At 49.3% G+C, this 24,223-nt stretch overlaps 2 protein-coding genes across 6 annotated transcripts in view; one reads left to right on the plus strand and one right to left on the minus strand.

Annotated features, from left to right (window-relative positions):
* Positions 1–3,991, minus strand: part of PASK (PAS domain containing serine/threonine kinase) — a gene marked incomplete at its 5' end in the record, with an annotated part of 27,123 nt that extends 23,132 nt beyond the window's left edge. The window contains 3 exon segments of the mRNA XM_080668036.1: positions 762–975; positions 977–990; positions 3,880–3,991. Coding sequence (XP_080524162.1) covers positions 762–975; positions 977–990; positions 3,880–3,991 — 340 coding nt within the window.
* Positions 3,961–24,223, plus strand: part of PPP1R7 (protein phosphatase 1 regulatory subunit 7) — a 26,556-nt gene continuing 6,293 nt past the window's right edge. The window contains exons 1-11 of one of the 5 annotated variants that reach the window (XM_080668035.1): positions 4,027–4,890; positions 8,169–8,297; positions 11,720–11,772; positions 12,438–12,503; positions 13,067–13,197; positions 13,552–13,714; positions 14,989–15,105; positions 16,024–16,128; positions 19,237–19,323; positions 20,879–21,048; positions 21,716–22,492. In XM_080668035.1, coding sequence (XP_080524161.1) covers positions 4,695–4,890; positions 8,169–8,297; positions 11,720–11,772; positions 12,438–12,503; positions 13,067–13,197; positions 13,552–13,714; positions 14,989–15,105; positions 16,024–16,128; positions 19,237–19,323; positions 20,879–21,048; positions 21,716–21,941 — 1,443 coding nt within the window. In that variant the 5' untranslated portion in view covers positions 4,027–4,694 and the 3' untranslated portion in view covers positions 21,942–22,492. The other 4 variants (XM_080668033.1, XM_080668032.1, XM_080668034.1 and 1 more) reach the window with 4 other exon arrangements.

Consider the following 24,223-nt stretch of genomic DNA (forward strand, 5'->3'; position numbering starts at 1 on the left):
GACAGGCACTGTGGTGCCAGCTCTGCCTCTGCTCCCAAATGACCCATTCCTGGGCCAGCGCACCTGGCTGAAGCCCAGTCCCGAGGGGTGGTTGCCTCATGACCCCCAGGTCCCCTCTGTCAAACTGCTCTTTCCTCAAAACCAGACCCATACTCTCTCCCTTGCAGCCCATCTCTGGCTCCCTGCCATCTCTCCACTGTCCTAACATCCCTGTGTTCCAGGCCCACCCAACTTCTAGGGTGTTCCCTGCTGTCTCCTGAAGCAGCACCCCTGCCCCCCTTCCCCTGCAGATGACAAGCCCCTCAAAGGCAGAGCAACACTTTCTTCCTTGCTGTGTCTGGGCCCAGAGGTGTCTGGGCTCTAGCACCCCCCCCCCCCACCACAGCTGTGAAGCTGGCTGTCCCCACCTGGTCTGCTCTACCCGGGGTCTAGGAGAGCCTGAGCTTGCAGTGCAGTCAGTAGGTACTGGCTGAACTAACTAGCAAATCTCTTGTCTCACCTGCAATGCAGCCCAGCCAGGACAGTGTTCCCCACACTCTGAAGTAAGAGATAATATTTTGCTTTAATTTGACCCTGAAATGTAGAGAATTCCAGCCACTGCCTGAAACGGGAGAGTTTCCTGCCTAAGAATCTCATAAACAGACACATCAGGAAGGACGTGCAGCATAGTTGGCAAGAGCACACAGACCACCTAAACCTACACCTGTCTCTGCAAGAACAGAGACGAGATGCCCACATGACCACAAGGAGTTGGTAGTCACCGGAGAGTGCCATCCTGCTCTGGCAGAGTTTCGAGAGCCCATTCTTTCTGCTCAGGTGTCTGTGGGCCGAAGACACAGACTTGCTGAGCTGGGGGGAGGTCTGCACAGCAGGGCCCTCGGAGGGTGCCAACAAGGATGGGTTCCTACACAGACACTTCCAGTCCTTTTCCAAGGCGGGTGAGCCTCTGTCCTCCATTGAGAGATGGTAGGCCGTGGGAACAGCCGTCAACTAGAAAACAAGGAGACCCTAATCAATATCTGCAATGCGAGAAGGTGAAGACAGTTTAACCAAGTAATTCTCCCCAAGGCTGCATTAAACTCAGCTCCAAACTGCCCTCTGGATCAAAACCTACATGAGGATAGTTGAACCAAAGTACTGCTAAAAAGAGCTCTTCAGTGGCATACACAGGAAGAGATGGGAAGGAAGACAAAGAGGGGAAAACGCACCAGAGTGGGAGAGAGCCGAGGGGAAGACTGGGCTACAGGTTACAGAACTGAAAATGTTCTCAGGTCAAGAGAAACATTATCAATACCATGAATCAAGTGGTTGATGTAGCTTCTAATAACATAGCAATGTAAGGCCAAGGCTGAGAGTCTAGAGATGCACCACAGCAGAGATTTATGTCTTGAACTTTTTATTTTTAGTTATTTGTGGATTTTCATGCAGATATAAAAAAAATACAGAAAAATTCCACATGGCCTTCACTGGGTTTCCTCTGATGGCTCCATCTTATGTAACTACAGTACAGAAAAACCGCCTAGAGGCCTGGACCAGGGGCTTGAGAAGTGAGGAGTCCTAGGGCTGGGGTGACACGCCCACCCAGAGCCCGCATCATCCAAATTTCAGGTTTCCTCCGTGGGTCTAGCAACAAGATGGCATGGTGAGGAAGGACACAATGGCATAGGATCCCCTGGTTCCAAATTTGGGTGGCGGGTTTAAATGGTTCACTTTATTGTTATGATGCACAACTAATACTGCATTTATCCTTTTGTATGAGGCAACTGTACGTACTAAAAATTCAGAGATGTTTTATATACACATATACATCCAGCATGGGATCCTGAAAAGCAATAGCTGAATGAGTAGGAAGCTAGAAAGAAATTAAATAAGAAACACTCAGAATGTATTGCTTTTGTTCAAGTAGCAATATTTAATGTCTCTAATAATTTCTACAGTAAGTAACTATGACATGATCCTAGTTTTCTACTTCTTCAACCAATCTACAGACAAAACACAGAAGACTTGATTACAGCTTCAGACTTACATTGTAAATGTTACAAAACTTTACTTTGTAAAAGTAACAAGAACCAGGGGGCGGGGATGTGAAGCCTCCATAAGAGCAAGAAATTTTGTCTTTCATGAAAAGAAATAATTAGCCTTAAATTGATAAACCAGCAGATGCGGGAAAGACAAATCCTTTTCCCTTTGTGCTTTCTGCACTGCCTGTGGTCCTTCATGGGCCAGCTTGGCACTGCACGGCATATCCCAACCCCAGGGACTCGAGCCTCCCAGGGCCTCTGGCCTCTGAGCACAGAGCTTGACTTCACACCACTTGTAGATTACTTCCTTTTCTCAGGGTTAATTTTGAGTCAAACAGCAACCAGAAGTGTGTGCAAGTCCAGGCCTGGGTATTTAGAATAGTTTTGTGTGTGTTTTTTTAAGCAATGGCAGTTTGGTGTTGGGGTGGTGGTGTGGGGACCCGAGTGAAGGGGGATTATCATGGGAAGCTGAACACAGAGAGGACTTCATGGTGCCTTAGAATAATCCTATTCCTGTTGCCAGTTTTGATTCCAGAAGGTGTGAGTGACCCTGCTCAGACCAAACAAACAAGGAGAGCTTTGCAGGGAGCTTTTGGAAAGCACTCCTTCCTCTTATGGGTGAAATTCATCTTTGTGCCACTAGAACATAAGCTAGGAAGCAAATAGCAACTGTCCCCACCACTGCTGTACAACCAAGAGCAGAACCAGCCTCAGGATGAAGCCCACACGTGGACAGCAGAGTAGAAAGTGGCAAGAATGTCACTGTGCACCACCAATGAACCTACCCTAAAATCTACCTTCCTCTGGACTGCATGCAGGTTTGGGGACTAATGACTTTATCGGCCGTCAGAGCCATTTTGAGACTGCGTCTTTTTCTTGCATCAAGCATCCTAAACAATACCCAGTACAACGGCTGCTGTAACAGAGGGTGAAAGCAAGGGGTTCCTCAAGGAGGCACCAGCAGAGGCACAGCAGAGTGAATAAAGCCTTCCAGGCAGAACCACCACAGGTCAAAGATGCCCACAGCCCCTGGGAAGGAGTAGCCGGGCATAACTCCCAGGGCCCCTTGTACCTGCCCAAGTAGTCTGGATTTCATCCCTAAGATTCACTTTAATGACCTCTATGCTCGGGAGCAACAAGACCAGACACACATTTTATGAAGATCACTCCAAGGGCAAGGGTGGGGGGGCGATGGAGAGAGAAAGGTTACGTGATCCAGGCAAGAAATTATGAAGTCTAAAATTAAAGCAATGGCAGAAAGATGGCGAGGGGAACTCGTAAGGAAAAACTCGACATAGAACTACCATCGATTTACTGGGTGATGGAGGTGAGGGAATGAAAGGCATCAGGACCACATCACGAGTTTTCAACGCAGGCCACTGCCATTCTCTGGAAAAGAAAAACTGGTGACGGTAAAATGAAGGAGAAAGCTGGTCGTGCTTGGGACATCCAAGTGAAGATGTCGGGAAGCCGTGGTCTGTACCCACAGCTCACGCATTCATCCCACATTTACTGAAAAGCTCCTACGTGCCTGGCACCGTCCGCAGCTGAGCAAGACACTGCCTCGGTTCTACAGCTCACCTTCCCGGAGCGCAGGCAATAATAATGGATAAAGCGCACAGTTAACTCCAGGGGAGGACTGAGCGCGGGAAGGGCTGGGCAGAGGCAGAGACACGAAGGACCAGGGAGGCCCGGGCCCAGGACAAACGGCCGCAGGACGGCGGGCCACCTCCTGGGCCGGAGCCGCACGGAGGGGAGCCGGCAGCGGCGGGCACATAGCACTCAGGTTGGCTAGTCGCAGGGCCGCGCCGGGGCCCCACGGAGCCCGGGCCACCTCTCCCGAGCGCAGGTATCTCACCTGGAGCCGACGAACGACACCCGACCGAGTACCCCGCCACGAGGAAACCGTTCTTCGCCTCCAGTCCTGCCGGCCAATCGTAGAGCAATTCACGCCGATTGACAGGTCCCATAGACCAACCACTGGCTCCTGTGGACGGGAGTTAGCGAGCCTGAGTGGAGAAGCCCGCGCTAACGGTAGCTAAGGACGCACCAGGCTCCTACGCGCCTGAGAGGCACCAGCGCCTCCTCCAATCCCGTCCGGCAGTCGCCGTTTCCTTCTTTCTCGGAATTGAGAAGGCTGAGCAGCGCGGAGCTCGCCTCTCAGCTGCCTCGCCCTGGAGGCGGGGGCTGCGGGACGACTCCCTCACGGGCCTAGCGCGCCTGCGGGGCCGAGGACTGATGGAAAGACTGCGGCGCCTGCCTGTGTTGGGTCGGCGTCCGGGGTCTCGACCGGCTCTCTCAGAACCTGCGGCGGAGCCGGTCCCCGGCACGAGCGCGGGTGTCCCGCGCTGAGCCCGCCCTGAGCTGAGCGTTAACTGGAGGAGGCCCCTTTAACAGGCTAAGTTCGCGCGGCGACGCCGGGACAAATTCGGCCCATTGTGCAGACGCGGCTGATGAGGCTTGGAGGTCTGCACTTTGCAGCCCCACGCAGAAACCCGCTACGAGCCAGCCCAGATTTTTCTCTCCGCTCGCCTGCAGCTACGGCTCCGTGCGTGCACTTCGCCAGTCCCTGCCCTCTTCCCCGCTCCTCGCCTCTCTACACCTACGGGCGTTCTTAAATTACTTGTCCGGGGGAGGTCAGGCGGCCGGACTCAGGGATGAACTACAACTCCCATGAGGTACTGGAGCCGTGCAGGACCGTTGAGGTTCAGCCTCCCTGCGCTGGAATTCCATTGGCTGGCCCAACTCCGAACTGGGAGTCCTGATTGGCTGAGGGTCCTGAGGCGACAAATTCCGGAAAGGGGAAGAGCAGCCAACATGGCGGCGGAGCACGGCGCGGGCCAGCAACTGTCGCAGGAGATGATGGAGGGTGAGCAGCCTGGCGGGGCGGCGACCGAAGGGCCCAGAGGGTGGGGGGTGGCGGCCCACACTGGTCTTCCCCGAGATACAAGAGGTGTCCCGCCTCCGGCCGCGGCTCAGCCCTGCTGCGCGACCCCTGACAACTGCTGGCCCTCTCGGAGGGGCGGGGGTGGCCGGGAAGGCGCGGCAGTCCCGGAGATGCTGGACCCCAGGCAGAGAGGACAACGGCGGCGAGAGCCGTGCCTATGTGTGGGGGCTGACGGCGCGGTGGTTTCGCAGCCCGAGCGCCCACCAGCTGATTGGAGCCTCGCACTGAACCTCTGGCCTGACCCGCGGGGTCAGTCCCCTTGCAAACTAATCGGGAATCGGGAAACGGGCAGGGTGCCTTGGGACCTGCCCGAGTTGGTTCATTAGTGAGCGTGGCGGCGGCGGAGCAGGGTCCTCTCCAAAGCGAATGGGTTGTGGGGAAGGGTGACAAGCAGCCGAGAGATTGTTATAGAACACCGGTACCTGTTTACAAAGCTATCACAGTTAAGCAAAGACTAAATTCAACTCTTCCACTTAGTTGAAAATATGATGTGCATTTCTGTACATGTAGTTATATACCAATTGGAGAGTCAGTTCTTGAGTGCTTATGTGCTGGTTTCATGGAGGATACAGTGCTTGTGCCTGGCAATGCAGGTTTCCTCCTATCTGTCTTGTATGTAAATGTTAGGGAAGAAAGGGGCGGGGGCGGTGAAGGAAGAGCTGGCATGTATTTGGGAGTGATGGCTGCACAACCAAAGCCAGCTCCAAGTTGAACGTTAAAGATTCAGCCAGGTTGAGGTTGGGGGAAAGATCAAAGGTCATTTCTGGCAAAGGAAACCACATAGTCAAAGGCAAATGGTGTGAAAGAACGTGGCCTGTTTGGAGGAGAGTTTGACCAAGGGTGACATTCATTTTGGTTGAGGGTAGAGAGTGCCAGTGAGGATGGCAAGAGAAAGTCATGGATGGGGCGGGGAGAGTTCAGGCTCTAAAATTTCCAAATTCACCCTAGCCACTTGTTCAGTGGTTAGAGCATCCACTCTCAGACGGAAGGGTCTCAGGTTCAATTCTGGTCAAGGGCACTTACCTCCGTTGCAGGTTGGATCTCTGGCCCTGGTGGGGACACATGCAGGAGGTAACCCATGGATGTCTCTCTCACATTGATTTTTTTTCTCTCTGTGTCTCTCCCCCTTCCTTCCACACTGAAAATCAATAGGAAAAAAATATCCTCAGGTGAGGATTAACAAAAAAATGAAAATCTCCAAATTTTCGAACCTCTTCAATTCATGCTGCCAATACCTTGAGCCAGCCCATTGTCCCCAGTGCCCGAAAGTCACCTCACATACTAATCCTGTCCCATACCTCAGATCCTCTGTAGTCCTCAGAATAGAGTCCCAGGTTTCACGTTGGCTGTCCCTCATTAGCTAAGCCCCTCGCACCCAGAGCTGAGCCGCACCAGATCTTGGCCCAGTAGAACTTGCTCTCCTTTAGCTTTGGCTTAGTGCTTGTGCCTGGCAATGCAGGTTTCCTCACTATCTGAAAGTGAAATGCTCCTATGACACCTTTCAAAGCCAAAATGGAATAAAGTGAAGAGGCAGTTATCTTAGGGCACATCTTGCTAATGGATGCACAGAATCAAGATGAAGCATAGACACTCACAGATACTTCAAAGCTATGGCATCTTGATGCTGAGATGCCGGGTATAGTCCCTGGGGTAGGAGCTTGGTGGTGCCATGCTGGCTGATTGGAGTTCAAGCTGCCTCTATTAGAGCTCATTGCAAAACAAAATGATGCTATTTTTGCTTTTCACATTTTTCATGAAAGAGAAAATTCTCTTTACAGTTCTTTCATTAGTGAAAGAACTAATGTAGTTCTTTCTTAAAGATGACATGGCATAAAGTGAACTTTTGGGAAGCAGGGAGTACCTGTAATTAATTTATTAAATGTTTACTGCTTTTTTTTTATTAAAAGCGAACTGCTTCTGTGCTTCTCTAATTTAATTCTGATCAACACTAAGATATAGTTACTAGCTCCCTTCTGCAGATTTGAAGGCCTGGAAAAGGGAATAACTTTGCCAACCTGTGTTTCTAGGGTCACGATGTAGACTCAGGAAGAGTCATTGGCATTCCAGGAGTTTTTGGAGTCAAAGATCAGATTTGGATTTTAGAATCAGATCACATTCTCTGGCAATGGAGAATAGATTAGACAGGATCAGACAAATCACAGAAAGACCATTTAGGAGGCCCAGCATGAGCCCAGGCCACAAGTAATGAGTAGCTGAGCCAAAGCAGTTGCCAAGGACAGGGAAGAGGAACAGATGTGGAGGTTTTGGAGGTGGATTTCTTAAGGATATGTTTTGTCCAGCAGTCCTTTCCTAGATGCTTCCTTACTTACTATGCCCAGTGGAGATACAAAAATGAAACAGAACTTCCTTCCCCTCTGTAGATAAGTTGGACTCAGGAACAAGAAATCTTTCAGTGTAGTTGATAATTCCAAGTAAGTTCTAAGTGCTTTGGGGCTTCTAGACCAACTTCCAAAAGAGGTCATGAAAAAAGTTAGGAGAAAGGAACATTACTTTACAATTTTTCCAATGAATTTTTACCAATCTGCCACATTTCATCATTGCCTTATTTATTAATTCAAAAAATATTTATTTGCCAGCCCTTCAAAGCTTTGAGCTGGCTGGCATCACTATGTCCTGAGGGTTAGCATCTGTGACCTTTACGGGGGGCAGTTAGCACTATTGGCTGTCTTCTCCTTCTTCATTAGAGCTCCCTGCCCACAGTCTGATTTGAGTTAGTCTTGATTTCTTTCAGAACGTGGGCCTGTGAACTGGGCTGGTTTTCTTGACCAAATGAAATGGATAGTGGAGCATGGATGAAGGTATGTGGTGGAAGGGTCACAATGGTCCCCTCTACACGGATATCCAGGCTTCACTGCATTTTAGCACTAGTACATTTAATCGCAACATCCCAGGGCATTCAGAACACCTGGCAACTCTTCATGAGCTCCTTGAGGAATAGTGTGATACTCACCTTCACGCCCATGTGGCCTCCCTGCCCCCTTCCTAACCTACCCCCAGATCTCCCTGCCACTGTACAGATGGTACCTGGGACATGGAAGATACTCAAATGTTCATTGAACTGAATTCAACAAATGTTTTTAAATGAAATTTTTTACTTACAACTGGATGTCTGTTTGTTATATGTACTTCAAAGAGAACATGATGTGGATGGGAATTCTCATTGATCTGTGTGGGTTCAGTTGACAGGCGGGTCGAGTCTGAAGAATCGGGCGATGAAGAAGGGAAAAAGCAGAGCAGCAGTATAGTGGCAGACCTCAGCGAGCACAGCCTGAAGGATGGAGAGGAGCGGGGGGAAGAAGAACCAACAGGTACCCTGCCCAGTTAAGAACCTTCATCACTAAAGGGGTGCAGGCAGTGTTGCACGTAATCTGTCTCCCCCTTCCCAAGGTGGCAGTGTGTGTCATCCTGGGGAGGACCACTGTACTGTGTTAGTCTGCTGGTACAGCCACAGAGGCCCCAGTGGGCTAGGAACAGGGCCCGTCTGAGGCGCTCCCCTAACTAGCTGACTGCCAGCACTTGCAGACAGAGTGCAACTTTTCTAATTCCACTGAAGGCAAATACTAATAATGATATTGGTACTAGTGTGTCATTTGGGACAGAATCAGAAAATTGTTTTATTAACCATATGTTCAGGATGAGATTTGCAGTAAACATTATGGCTGACTACCATGCTTTGATGTCCTACCATAGTAATACAAACTGCTTTCAGAATAGCACTTTTAATGTCTTAAAGAAGTCATTTCTTGAGTCCTTCTTCACCATTTTTATAGGCCTGAGGATGGACTTCTTCATTGCCCAGGTGTTAGGGAAATCCTTTTATGTGGAAAATGTACCAGTGGCCTCCTGTTGTTTTAGTGAATAACAAGAACAGCAAAATGAATTTGGAGACAAGAGAAGTAAGTCCTCAGCCCATGACGGTAGCTTTTCACACTTCCCAGCCATGATCTTAGCCCATTTGTTTGTTGCTTAGAAAATCAACTTACATTGAAAAGAATGAGAGTAGAAACCATCTGAACAGAAAAAAAGCTGTCCAAGATATATTATTAGGTGAAAACAAATTTCCAAAAAGAATGCATGTTAAGATCTTGTTTTTATTTAAAAACTATTAATAATATGTGGTTTTACCTGCTCCAGAGAAAATGCCTCAAGCTGTTGTTGAAGGTGTTGCTGAACAGCAGGTTGGTGAAGGCCTTGTACCTTCTGCATTTTCTAGGTTTATATACAGTTGTGGATGTTCAAGGTAGTAATCATACATTTTACCTTTCTATTAATAAAAACAACAAATTTATAAAAACCAAACAAATTTTTAAAACAACATTGTACTCCCTGTGCCGGTGAAGATGACTGGTAACTATAGCAACCTAATTTTAAGGCAAAGGAGATTACCACAAAAGCACCAGTCACATTTCAGAACTGCAGTCGATATTCTGGAGATGATGTGGGTGGGATAAGTACATGGGAGTGACAGTAAAAGCTTTCATTGCTGTCTGACTGAGGTCTAGAAAGCCAAGCAGGTGAGAGCATCACCTGTCCTCACGTATGAACACCTGCTGCTTGTGCTGGACTGGAGAGTTGATGGAGCTCTGTCATGGGCCTCTCCCAGGCTCATGAACACAGGCTCACTACGACGAGCCGAAGGGCTCATGGTTCCAAAGTGCAACAGCTGGATTTGAGCCCGGTTATCTAAACCAAGCATTCTTTCCTCCAAACTGCTAACTGATTAGAAGTTCTCTGGGCATACACATTTTTGTAGTCCTTAGAGAAAGTAGGACTTGCTCCTACCTATATTTAAATCTTAAGTTCAAATAAAACAAATTCAAACATGTCAACTGTTCCCTTTTACTTAATTTCCCTAAGAAATCACAAAATATGGTCAGTGCAGCCCTGACTGGTTTGGCTGAATGGATAGAGCGTCGGCCTGCGGACTGAGAGGTCCCGGGTTCGATTCTGGTCAAGGGCATGTACCTTGGTTGCGGGCACATCCCCAGTAGGAGGTGTGCAGGAGGCAGCTGATCAATGTTTCTCTCTCATCAATGTTTCTAGCTCTCTATCCCTCTCCCTTCCTCTCTGTAAAAAATCAATAAAATATATTTAAAAAAAAAAAAAGAAAGAAAGATGTTCTAGTCTAGTAACTTTGTTTTAAAGGATAAGCTGACCCTTTGGGGGCCTGTCCTGTGCTGGATGGATTACAGACAGAACCCCTTTAAGCCATGTAACCACATGTCCTTGAGGAGCCTGGGATAGCCCCAGTTTCCACCTGGTAGCCCAGCATGATTGTCTGTGGTGCCCCTTTTTATTCTAAAGCATCCTGGTTTGGACATTGAGTGACCGGAGTATCTGGCCTTCATTGCATAGCCTTTCTCACTGCAGCATCCTGGGTCCTGATGGTGAATTTAGGCTGTCTTGGAGCGGGGGCGGGGTGGGGGGAGCAGGTAGCTTGGTTATATCTCTTGGTTTTGTTCAGCTTTTATTTAATTCTTAGGTTGATGATATCTCATAAAGTTTTGGATAAACTGTAAAAGACATTTTTTTAAATCTAGCCACTATTGATCATTATGGAAAAGGTATAGTGAAAAAAGACTAGGAAGTGATTTCAACCAGTGTGGGGCCAGTACTTCCTGATTAAGCTGGTCCTATGTCAAGTGCGCCCCTCTGAGGCCTCCATTCCAGGGGCCAGGCTAAACTCAGGAGATTGGGAGCTGCAAGCGAAGGGGCAGCAATGGGAGCCAGGCAAGACAGTAACAACCAGTTTACAGGAAATAGATGAGATGGCAGCTACACGCCCCAACCCAGAGAAGCTCTCAGACAGGCAGGCTAGCCTGGCTTCTTCAATAAAGCATTGGGAGAGCAAAAAGGGACTTTAGAGAAAAGCCATCCAGCCTCAATATATGACCTTCATATCCTAATTCAAGCAGAACTCACTCAGTGGGAGAAGAAATCATAAGATAGTTGGTGAAATCAAGAAATTACTGTTACTCTTTTTAAGAATTTAACCCTTTTAAACATAATGCCTAGATAGGGTCAGATGAAATGAAGATGGGGGAGACCTGCTAATTTGAGACTGAATTCTGCAGCAAGAGTGGTTCTTGCAGCCCTCCTCGGCCTTCGGATGTCCCAGGAGGCCCAGCCTACGGGGTGGAGGTCTCTGCTGGGATCAGCTCCCAGCCTCCCAGTCAATAAGTGTATTTAAATTATTCAGGAGGGCTGATCTGTCTGCTAAGCCATGCTTCATTCTCTTGTGCTCTTTGCAGAGAGAAGTGTTTGTAGATGCTGGGCCACTTTCTGAAGCAATAAAAGGCACATCCTAGAATATCTGATATCCCCAGCATGGTCTATAGTCAAATGGCCTGATTTATTGCCACAGACTGAAGATGGAGAGGGTGACGAGTGGGGGGGTCCTGCTGCCAGTTACACAGCTCTGGTTGTCACCAGAAGTGGGAAGTTGGTGGCCAGCCTCAGACCACATTTCCTTTCTTGGGATGCTCTGAAGTACAGATAGCTGAATTCAGGAAACTCAGAATGCTGGAAAGGTGACCACGGCTGGAGTAGGGTGTTACTTAGCCCTCTGCGCCATCCAGATCCTCCAGGTGTCATCTGTTGGTGTCTCCTCTGCATTGGAGTCCACTCTGTGCCAGGAGGCCTGCGTGCCAGCTTTTCACCGAAACTGGCTGCTGCCTCCTGCCATGGGAGCTCTGAGTGGGCTCTTTTTTCCTCTCTCTCACTTTTTCAGGACAAGAGCTGCCTGTGGATATGGAAACCATTACCCTGGACAGAGATGCAGAGGTAATGCCTCCTGCTCGACCCAGCCTCAGGGGGCGTGGTGACGGACCACTCTGACCATCAGGTTATCTTTTATGAAGGTGCCAGATTAGTAAGTGATCCCCTAGAGGAGGTCGTCTAAGCCTCCCTTGGATGGGTCAGATTCCTTGGGGTCTTACTGTTTTTTAATAGCACTGATTTGAATTTCATTTCTGTTTGCCACATTGTGGCAAATGAAACTCCTTTGACTCATAAATCAATAGATCCAATGATTACGTTATAAATGTGGGGTGCTAACATCCACATTTGAAAAGCAGTCATCATCCAAGGCCTGCAGAAGCACCTATTGCATAATAACCAACCATGGGGCCTCTGGCGATGCTGTGGCTGGGTGTACCTTCTTGCACCTCGTTTTGCGCTAGGGGGTATACCGCTCATTTGGAGGGTTAGTTTTACATAAAACTATGATAAATCGTAGTTAAATTAATGAGCATCTTGAAGTTCACCTCCATGTCCCTGTCACCTATCTGCTGCAGACTCCTGTGTGGCACTGGCTCACCTATTCTCCTTACCCTCATGTCCACCCCCCTATCAGGCCTCTTCTTAGCTCCTGTCCTAGGAAGCAGGGCTCCTAGGAAGTAGGGCTCTGGGCACTTCCCTGCAGCTAAGTTCAATTTCTTCTGTTTCAGGACATTGACCTAAATCACTACCGCATTGGAAAAATTGAAGGATTTGAGGTTCTGAAGAAAGTGAAGGTGAGAAGGAGGTCTGTCCTTTCATGTGAGGTGATTTTTGTAATAGTCCAGAGCTTGCCCCACCCACAGGGTGTAGGTACATCCATAACTGAGACTCAGTCTGAGGGCAGGCACAGTCCGGCAGGAGGTGCCACTTGCATCAGGAACCACGTTGAGCATATTTGACTTGAACGTGACAGTTTGGAGGAGTAGTGCAGGCAGCTGTAACTCGGCCCCAGTTCAGGCAGTGGCTCAGACCCACTGCTGCTTGCAGAACCTCAGTTCAGGGCTTGTCTGCAGCTGAGCCCGCATCAGACTGTACAGTCCTGAACTCACCTGAGCCCAAGGGTTCACTCTGCCAGAAAACAGCATACACCCCAAACTGACGAAAGCCTCCCTTACTGAGTAGGTCTGCTTGGTGCAGGGCCTGTCTGCAGCCTTCCTGTGGGTGTCTTCCATCCTCCCCATGCCAGCCCCTTTCTAGAAAACAACAGGAGGATAAAAACCACATCCTTCATCCTAAGGCTTTCCCGTGACCTCCCCACTTGTTGCCTATGTCAAGTGTTCTTTTTCCAACCCTCCAGACTCTCTGCCTCCGTCAAAATCTAATTAAGTGCATTGAGAACCTGGAGGAGCTGCACAGCCTCCGAGAACTGGACCTCTATGACAACCAGATCAAGAAGATAGAGAATCTGGACACACTAACAGAGCTGGAGTGAGTCCCAAGCCCCAGGGATGGCCCAGGGGCTGACCAGTGTCCCCAGAACCAATCTCTGCCCTGGCTCAGCCCTGGAGAGGCCACCTCTGCATTTGGGTCCTGTTCCATTCCTGGCTCCATCGGTGGCATCAGCTTGCCCAGTTCCAACCTGTAAATCAATCTTTGGGTAGAGGCTGCTGATTGATCCTGTTAGTAGGGGATGACATGGTGTCTGCCCTCGGTGCAGTCCTGTGAGCGGGCGTTGGGGGCTCTGGAGGCTGTTCCCGGGTGGGGATGCCGCCCTTCAGACAGTTATATTCTGAGTTCTGTGTGGCCTGTGCTTTTCAAAAATAATGGTTTTGCTCATTCCAGGATTCTAGATATTTCTTTTAATCTACTGAGAAACATTGAAGGGGTTGACAAGTTGACAAAACTGAAAAAACTCTTCTTAGTCAACAATAAAATCAATAAAATTGAGAACTTGAGCAACTTACGTCAACTGGAGATGCTAGAGCTGGGATCCAACCGCATCCGGGTAGGTGTGGGCATGGCCTGGGGGTACAGGATGTATATTTTCCATTTGGTGTGATTTTTTTCCTCCCCCAGAAACGAAAGTTATTTTTTTAAGAAAAAATACTAACTAGGGTCAGTATTAATAAGAATATGTGCCCAAATGGAGTGGCCTAGCCTTGCTGCATGTAGGTTTCACTTGCTCTCCATCCCAGTCTGAGCTAAACTCTTAGCAAACCAACCCAGTTACCAGTACATTCTGCCTGAGGTGAACTGATCAGCCCCAAACACTTTGGTTGTGTTTCTGACAATCCTGCCTGACATGAGCGTGTCCCGAGCAGAGGGGCTGACAGCAACCTGACCTCCACCAGGGCCTTAGGAAACCTGTGCTTCCCACTGGCCTTGCTGAGCAGCTGAGCTCGGGTATCTTTGAGCACTTCTTCCCCTCCGTTCCTGGGGAAAGTAGCCCTCCGTATGGCTTTTGGAAGTTTACAGCAGACGGTGGTCAAGTCCAGCTTGGCCCTTGAGAGTTGGGCAGGACACAAACAAAAGAGGTGGCTGTAATGAGGACAGACACTGTTGGTGGTAATGTGGCCACAGACAGCAGAGCCATATGTTTAAAACTAGAGAGCAGTCATATCAGTATTTTATTAAGTGTCTCTGTGGCACATTCCAGGAGAGGTGGCTTGTCACAAATTACCGCAGGCAGTAGCTGTTAAGGGTGCCCTCCCCTGAATCTCTTATCCTCATAGATTCCCCCCCACACACACACCCCCAGCCAAGTCCTGCTGCGATGGGCAGACGAGCTGCACCTCGTGCACTTGATGCGGTCACCACCGTGCTAGCATGCCCTGACTGAGAGGAGAGGAGGGAGACAGATCTGGTCACTGCACATTCATTAAACCCTGCTGTGTCCAGGTGCGCAGAGAAAGGAGGGTGGGGAACGAGGAAGAAGGGCACAGCCGGATCCTGCGTGGGGGCTCATTTCTGGGGAGACTGAGGCTGGTGGGATGCATTGTAACAAACCCCACATAGACTAACAGAACAATGTCAGCTTAGAACTGGGAGGACTTGCGAAATCTGGTCCATGGAGGTTGGGAGTGAGCCTGAGAGACAGGCCTCAGACCCTCTGCCTATCCTCAGTTTTTCCATTCTGTACTTTCAAGTAAAATTTTACTAGAAAGTTTCCAGATTGAGACTTGCCTGACACCCCAAGACCAAGTCCATAGAGTGCTGTCCCCTCCCCTGGGGAAATGGGATGGCCGCACCGTGACAACTGGTGCTCTGTCCATTTTACAGGCCATTGAAAATATCGACACATTAACCAATTTGGACAGTTTGTTTTTGGGGAAAAACAAGATCACTAAACTTCAGAACCTGGATGCACTCTCCAACCTGACAGTCCTCAGTATACAGGTATCAAACCAGCTTGCCCCGCCTCCACCCCCTATCCTGAACCAGCAGGGCCTGCATGGTCTCCCAGCAAACCAGAGCTGCTACTTAGCACAGTTTTCTCTCCCACTGTGTCCATGATCAGCACTGCATCACGAGCAGTTGAAGCATTAGATCTCATATGTGCACATACTCCTGTGAACATATGCGTGTTAGACTAACACTTCATCCTTTTATGGGTCACGTTCCTTTTCCTGATAAAAGTTGCTGGTGGTTTTTAGGCAAAGGGGCGTCTTCAGAAGGATAAGTTTGTTCCAAATGTTCCTAGCGCATTTGGCTCAATGGTGGGTGAGGGTCCTACTCTGCGTTTGGGATCAGTCAGCACCTGAATATTGCCAGGCTCACATGTCCTTTTCTGTTAAAAGCCATTGAGTGGAATCACACCAGGGAGGTGGGATGTGTGGTGGGTGTTCTGGCAACAGGGACTGGGTGTGGGAGAGCCTCATAGTTTAATTTGAGTTACAACATATCCTGAAAGAAATAAGAATTTATTTTAAAATATTCAGTGATCTTGACATCTGAACTACTAAGCTGATTTTTATATCCTCCCTGAGTACATCTAAAAACACTTAAGTTCTTTGCATAAAAACCTTCAACCTTCACACATGAATTGTAGCCCAGGACAACAGACTGGAAATGCTGATCTTTCTCTTCATAACCCGATGCTGGCCTGTTTTAAGTGGAATGCCCAATTGTCCGAATTCTCCAACAAGAGAAACCTTTCCTAAAAGCTGTTTTATCACACATGATTCTGATGGCTGTTGGCTCTCCCTCCCAGAGCAACAGGCTGACCCAATTGTCCGAATTCTCCAACAAGAGAAACCTTTCCTAAAAGCTGTTTTATCACACATGATTCTGACGGCTGTTGGCTCTCCCTCCCAGAGCAACAGGCTGACCAAGATGGAGGGTCTACAGAGCCTGGTGAACCTGAGGGAGCTGTACCTCAGCCACAACGGCATCGAGATCATAGAAGGCCTGGAGAACAACGTAAGACAACCTCTTGTCCATCTGGGCGGGTGGGCACAGGGCTTGAGTGGCAGGCAGCTGGCCAGCAGCACACTTTGGCCTCCAGGGCTGGTCTTCAGTAGATGCTGCCTCTGGAGGTTTCTCATAGAGAACCTTCCAGTCCTATAGACAGAGTGACCCCTCTCACCAGGAAATGCAGGAAAGTCCCCTGAGTGAGCCCTAAACCAGTGCTCGCACCATGGCCAGTGTCTTAGCACAGGCAGTGAGGGCCTCACAGAGGCAGCATTCACTGCACAGCCTCCAGCAGCACTATAGGCATTTGCTAGGGTGTAAAATCCAAACCCTACCTGCTCGTGTACACCCCTGTACTCCCCTCCCCCGTACCACAGAAGCCAGCAGGAGTCAGCAGCTGTTGTTCTCCTGCCTTCTGACCACTGCACTTCCCATCCTATAAGGGACCATAGGGACAGCTCATCTCAGCTGCCCAGGATGAGTGGCTCTCCCAGTCATTCTTGCACATTTCTTCTTCCTCCTCCTCACCATCCCTGGTAAGGACAGGCCTGTCTACACTCTTCCACAACCCCCACCCCTGGCCTGCTCCTGCTTAGCCCAGCACAGCCTCAGGTGCATAAAGGCAGGACAGCCTCAGGTGAATGCGTATGGGGGGCAGATTCACCCGGAGCTCCTGCAGAAACCTGGCCTTCCTAGGCTGCCTATAGACTAACTGCTTTTCTCAGAGCAGCATTCAAGCAAGTAATGTACTTTGCTCGTTCAGTTTTACTGGGTTGCTTTCGTTCTCTTCGATTGTCAGCAGCGTCACCTGACTGTTCACTTGCTACTGCAAACTGCCTTTTACTCAGGAAAGGCTCCTTCAGTCTTTGCCTTAGCCCCTGGACCTAGTTACCATGAGTAATGTTTGGAGGAAAACCATGTTCTGAATTTCATGTCACCAACATCTACATAAAATTTGGGGAGAGTTAGAATTTGCTTGTGGAAGTTTAGTTACCTTCCTCTGTACATTGAGGCATAGTTCTGAGAGGTGGAACTGTGGATGGAGGCCATGGGACCGGAGCTGGTCATGCTGTGCTCATGGAAGCCCAGGCTGAGGAGCCCCTGCCTATGGGTGAGTCAAGAGGTTAGGACTCCCTAGGCCTCTGAAGCAGAACAGAAAGCAGTTGTGGCTCTAAGGGTAGTTACCTGATTGTACATTGGTCCTGATCAAGGGATTCTTTCCTCAGGATTGCTAATCAGCTAGAGGTCAAATATTCATCTATACTACTTCTTTTTTTTTTTTTTTTAAATATATTTTATTGATTTTTTTTTTTTTTTTTTACAGAGAGGAAAGGAGAGGGATAGAGAGTTAGAAACATCGATGAGAGAGAAACATCGATCAGCTGCCTCCTGCACACCTCCTACTGGGGATGTGCCCGCAACCAAGTTACGTGCCCTTGACCGGAATCGAACCCGGGACCTTTCAGTCCGCAGGCTGACGCTCTATCCACTGAGCCAAACCGGTTTTGGCTCATCTATACTTCTAAGCTTTATCTCCTCACTTACCTGGCATTTATTTTTGTGGTGGGAGGTAAGGCAGTAAATGAAATGGCAAATCCCCTGTCCCAACACCACAAACAATCCTGCTCCCAGCACCTTGGTGCTCCTCTGCTCTGCTATTCCCTCTATGCATGGGTCTTCCTGCTGGTCTGGCCTGAGCTCTCACACCTGTCCCCCTGCTGGAAGTCGGAGCCTCTGGTGCCTGCTCTCCCCACTTTCCTTTTGTTTTGCAGGGAGGGGAGAGATTCTTACTGGTTTGCTCTCAAAACATTGTCCAGCTCCCCAGAAAAACATGAGGTGTTGAGTGCCTGATTCCCTGTCCTCAGAGCTTCAGGGCCAGTTCTGGTAGCCAGGACCCCGCTCTGCTGCTGAGCCTGTGCGCCCAGACTGCGCAGAGATCAGATCTTGCCATGTTTCAGGCTACTTTAGCTCTGCTGGTTTCTGCACCTGCACTGAGAGCTATAGAACATGGGCATGGCTGGAGAGACCCACCCTCAGGAACATGCCCCTGCCATGCACCTACTGTGCACCCAAGGGCTGCCCACAGGCCCCTTTTCAGTCCCTGTTTGCTCTGAAGCCCCCTGTGTGCTACAGGCACTCGCCAGGCTAAGGACACATGATGAGCCCTGCATGAGCACCCCAGTTCCTGCTGTCACTGCTCCACCCCAGGTGGGACATGGAGTTTAGGAAGATGGGGCTGGGCCCACAAAGAGTCAGACACCAAGGCCAGAGTGCTTCTGAGTCAGCAGAGCTGCTGTCTATGTGCTTTAGGGACAGGCAGGGGGTCATTTTATTTTACTGGGACATTCTTTAACTTGCCCATAAACTTGGAAGGGTTTGGCGTCAGTGTCCCATGGTCTAGTAGAGAATGGGAGAAGGGACCTGGTCAGAAATGGAGGGATGAGACAGAGGATCCACATACTTTCAGAGCTCTGGGCACTGTCCTCTGCAGGCTGGACTCCAGACTCCTCTCCCATCGCCTCTCTTCCATCGGCTGCAATTCCAGGCCAGCCAGCCCCCTCCCTTAGTGCCCAGACTTCCCCTGCCCCTCCTCCTGGTGGCCTTTCCCTGGACAGGACAGCCTAATGCAGGAGCATGGGCTTGGGACTTTACTGCCCCTCCACCACCTCCACCTGTGCCTGTGCAGTTTCTTACCTCGGACCAGCCCAGGCTCCTTCCTGAATGAAAAAATGCTATTCTAAGAATTAGTGTCGGAGGGGTCCTTGAGATAAGCACTAAATCTCAGGTGCTCCATACAGCCCCAGGGGCCAGGCCTCCCTTTGCTTTTCAACAGGAGCTACCCTGACCTTCCCAGGACTGTCATCTCCCTGGGTCCTTGTGGATGGGCATCTGGGAGCTCCGGGCTCAGGTCTAACAGAACCAGTTTGAAATCCCGGTGATATCGAGAGCTGGGTGATGTGGTTGTGGGGATGCTGTGTAGTGGGCGGGGGTCATCATCCTGTCAGCATGCCTCTGTTCTGCAAGGGCAGCTGGCCCACAGCTCTGAGCTATGTTCATGGCCATGCAATCACCGTTGAACTGAAGTATACCCGAGACAAACTTTACTTCCTTATTTAGAACAAACTCACGATGCTGGACATTGCGGCAAACAGAATTAAAAAGATTGAAAATATCAGCCATCTAACAGAGCTGCTGGAATTCTGGGTAAGTTGAGTACCCTCTGGGGTGGGTGAATGAAGAGGTCAGTGAGTGTATGGCCTGCAGCCCTGGGCCTAGCATTCAGGATGACAGGGCTCACGGGTGATGGGGTGCGAGTTGCGATGGGCATGTGCAGAGGTTGGAGGCTGGTGGCGGCATTGTATGTGCCTGTGGCATCAGCATCACCAGGAACTTGTTAAAGATGCGGCTCTCTGGCCCCACTATACCCGACCAGCAGACTGGGTGATTGCGATGTACATGGAAGAGAGACCTGAGGTCTCTCCAGAGGGCCCTGTAGCACAGAGATGGGTGGGTGTCCTCTCTGGACACCCTGGAATCTGCCTCGAGCTGTCTCGTGGCTGCAGGTGTGGCTTAGGGAGTCTGTTGCAGTCAGTTGGAAGAGAAAACGGATGTCAGGCGTCTGGACACCCCTCTAAACAGGTTGCAAATGATGGTGAAGTTGTCCTCAGTATCAGGATCCTATGCGTGTTCCAGGCATGTTTACTGCTGGTCCCTAAGCTCATGCCCTGTGGGGTCACTGCCCGTATTATCTCTGATTCTGTGAAGTGAGTGTTGTCCTCGATGCAGTCACTCTAGCCCAAGATGCGTGTCGAGTCTTAAGGCATGATTCTTCCTCCTCTGACCATGCTGTGGACCCTGCTGGTATCCTGGCAGTTTTCCTCTCCTTAAAAGGATATCCAAGTGTCCCTAGACCACAGGTTTCCCACGGTGAAAATGTCCCTCACCCCTTATTAAAGCATTGGGCCTGGGGTAGCACCAGAGTGTGTCAGGGAGGCCCAACCAGACCACGGTGGTAGGTGTGCTGGGCTGAGTGCACAGGGAACGTGAGCCCCAAGGCCCCTGTGCTGCATCCTGAGGGAAGGTGTGGCTGCTGGAGGGCTGGGTGCATTGCACTGAGGGGATTTGGCTCTGGAGGGACCAGAGAACCACACAGAGAAACCAAACAACCAGAGACAAGACCTGCACCACGAAAGGGGTGGGTGCTGGCAGGTTTGGGGACACAGCTGACACTTAAGTAGAGTTTCTGAAGTATGGGATTCCTCTGCATGCCTTGCCAAGGGACAGCACATGGGACCTGGGCTGCTGAGACAGGTAGGGGCCACCTGGCTACCTGGGAGGGAGGCAGGCTCACGACTGCTGGAGGTTGGCTAGCACCTGGCCCGGAACACAGGTGTGCTGTTCCTCAGACCACCAGACAGATAGTAAGCACAGACAGAGCTGCCTCTGTAGTGTCCATACGGCTCTCCCGTCCGACTGACAATCACGGCAGCCTGTGAAGCAGGCAGCATTGCCCTTTTCACAGCTGGGCAGTCAGATTCCAGTCAGATGGAGGGCGCCTGCATGACAGTGAGAATGTGTTTATATGACTATATCCGATGAGGTGATGTCCTGACATTAAAGACAGCCATACAGAGCTGCCATTTGAACACTGGGCAGAAGCAAACAGGCAAGTCACAGAGGAGGGAAGTAGCAGTTGCTTGTAAATACATATGCATTTTCTGTCTCAAGTCTGTGTGCATGTTTGTGTGTGTCCTCCCAGATGAATGACAATCTCCTCGAGAGCTGGAGCGACCTGGACGAGCTGAAGGCCGCCAAGAACCTGGAGACAGTGTACTTGGAGGGAAACCCCCTGCAGAAGGACCCACAGTACCGACGGAAGGTGATGTTGGCACTGCCCAGCGTGCGGCAGATCGACGCCACCTTCGTCAGGTTCTGACCCTCCTCGCCCTCACTTGCTTCTTTCTCTCCAAAAGAACTTCCTAGCCACGGTTTTTTAATCCACCCGTTGCTCCTGAAATCATCACTATCAACGGTCACAAACCAATGGCAATAAAAAGGCACTGAGTGATCACTGCCGTGTGTACCGCCAATCACACTCTGGGAGGCATTGCTGTTCCATGCACCACACGGTGTCCCGTTGTTCTGTGTCCTCTCTGAGGGAGGTCACTCAAGCATCCGTGTGCTGCTGAGTGGGCATTCAGGGGCCGTCCCAGTGGCCTGAAGCCTGTCAGCCCAGAGCTTTCTAGTCTTGTAGACCAGTTGATGTTTTAAAAATGATATTTAAATGATATTTAAAAACAAAACTGCGTAAAGGGTGGCTCAGCCCTCTGCTGTGACCCTCAGCTCTCTTAAAGAGCAATGTCGTGTGCAGGCCCCGCTCCCCTGTTCCCCCTTGCCCCTGCACCCTATGGCCCTCTGAGGTCATGTTGCCACTGACAGAAGGTAAACCCACCTGAGGCTCCTCAAAGACTTTCTGCAAAAAGCTCACCTCTGACCACCTGCAACATTGTCTCCCACTCTGACCCCATCATCGTGTTGACTCGTGTTTTACAAAATTTACCTCAACAGCCCCAGGGGTCTGATTCAGTCTACATAGACCTTGTCATCCTTGGGGTCTCAGATTTCTCCTCTGCAGAATGAGGACCCACACGCAGTCACCACAGGTCCCTCTGCTCCCCACTCTTCAGAGCTGCCCTGTCCAGGATAGGAGCCACGTGCTGCCACTCATGGCTGATTCAGTTCACAGTAAACTTCATTTAAATAAAGTGGAATTAAAAATTCAGTTTCTTGGTTGTGCTCGGCACATCCCAAGTGCTCAGTAGCCACAGCTCTCCAGGGCAGCCTATCTGACTGTCACAGAGTGCCCTCCTGGCCAGCACTGTCCTAGGTCCTGTGACACTGCTGTGCACAGGCAGCCCTGGGAGCCGGGAGCGCATTGGAGCTTTCGGGGCAGTGGTGAAGCCATAAGCATGGCCAGGGAAGCCATAAGCATGGCAGTGATTGCCCTAAGGTTGAAGGCCATGTCCGAGTCCTGATTTTAATCTTGGCCAAAATAAACCATGCAACCTGACCGTGAGTGCCTATTGAAGAGCAAGCTCCTCGAAAGGAAAGGGGTGGGTAGGATGGGGCCCCTTGGGATGGTTACCCAGCACTCTGCCATCAGCCAAAAGAGATGTGTTTAGACACAAGGGTTCAGGATTGGGGTGCCTGTGTTGAAAAAAGTTATTCCACCCCAAAAAGGACATACTCCAAGTGAGGAACTGAAAAAGGAGGAATTTTCACCTTGGGGTAGAAAAGGGAGCAATAAAGTTTATAGGAAAAGAGAATTTTAAAGTAACCTCTAATAGAAATCAGTTATGAAACAGCCAACTCACAACTAGGAAAAATCCAAAATCTTCCAGCAAAGAGGACAGGGAGGAGATTCAAGGGGTGTCGGGGGCAGAGGTGAGGCTGTCAGTCTGTCCAGCCTCATATCCTCATGGGGACAAAAAAGACAAGGAAGCCCTGGGATGGAGGGGAGACTCAGGCTGGGTCACAAACTGAAATCCAGCGTCTGTTCTTTCACATTTGAAAGTTATACAAAAAGGTTGAAGGGAAACGTGCTAAAAATCCAACACAATCCTAATTAAAATCCAACCTGATTTTTTAAGAAATTCATTAAACTTTAAAATTTATACAGAAAAAAGGACCACATTGAACCTTGAAACTTTGAAAAAGTCCAGTCAGCTTTGAGGAGATGTCAGTAGAGGTCATTTCCTGCTGGATTCTACTGACTGCAGACCTGCAGTAACCGCAGTCAGCGGGCAGACATGGGCTTGGACTGCGGGTTGGCTCGGGCCAGGCAGGGTGCACACTGGGCCAACTTAGAGGACTATAAACCTCGATGTGAATAGTAGAACAGGAAATTAGTAGAAAAATGTGGGAAAACCTATTTGTGAGCTCAAGAGTGGAGAAGAACTTAAAACCCCAAAGTGCAACCATTGGACAAGAATGTGGTTTTTTTTTTGTTTGTTTGTTTGTTTTTTCTTTTCAAATTTTTATTAAGGTATTATATGTGTACATATCTTACCATTGCCCCCCACCCCCACCCCACTCCCATACATGCCCTCACCCCCCAATGTTTTGCATCCGTTGGTTACTCTTATATACATGCATATAAGTCCTTCAGTTGATCTCTTATTTCCCCCACCTCTCCCTAACCTTACCCCTGTAATTTCACAGTCTGTTTGATGCTTTACTGCCTCTGTAACTATCTTTTTGTTCATCAGTTTATAATGTTTTTCATTATCCCCAAATGAGTGGGATCATGTGGTATTTTTCTTTCATTGACTGGCTTATTTCACTTAGCATAATGTTCTCTAATTCCATCCAAGTGCCTACAAATGGTAGTAATTCCTTCTTTTTTACGGCAGCATAGTATTCCATTGTGTAGATGTACCATAGTTTTCTGATCCAGTCATCTGCTGATGGGCACCTAGGCTGTTTCCAAATCTTAGCTATTGTAAATTGTGCTGCTATGAACATAGGGGTGCATATATCCTTTCTGATTGGTGTTTCTGGTTTCTTAGGATATATTCCTAGGAGTGGGATTACTGGGTCAAATGGGAGTTCCATTTTCAGTTTTTTGAGGAAACTCCATACTGTTCTCCACAGTGGCTGCACCAGTCTGCATTCCCACCAGCAGTGCACGAGGGTTCCTTTTTCTCCGCATCCTCGCCAACACTTGTCGTTTGTTGATTTGTTGATGATAGCCATTCTGACAGGTGTGAGATGGTATCGCATTGTTGTTTTGATTTGCATCTCTCGGATAATTAGTGACTTTGAGCATGTTTTCATGTGTCTCTTGGCTTTCCTTCTGTCTTCTTTCGAAAAGATTCTATTTAGGTCCGTTGCCCATTTTTTTATTGGATCCTTTATCTTCCTTTTATTAAGTTGTATAAGCTGCCTGTAGATGTTGGAAATTAAACCTTTATCCGTGATACCATTTGCAAATATGTTCTCCCATACAGTGGGGTTTCTTGTTGTTTTGTTGATGGTTTCTTTTGCTGTGCAAAAGCTTTTTATTTTGATGTAGTCCCATTTGTTTATTTTCTGTTTGGCTTCC

This window comes from Plecotus auritus (genome assembly GCF_963455305.1).
Source record: "Plecotus auritus genome assembly, chromosome: 5".
In the NCBI taxonomy this organism is placed as follows: Eukaryota; Metazoa; Chordata; class Mammalia; order Chiroptera; family Vespertilionidae; genus Plecotus; species Plecotus auritus.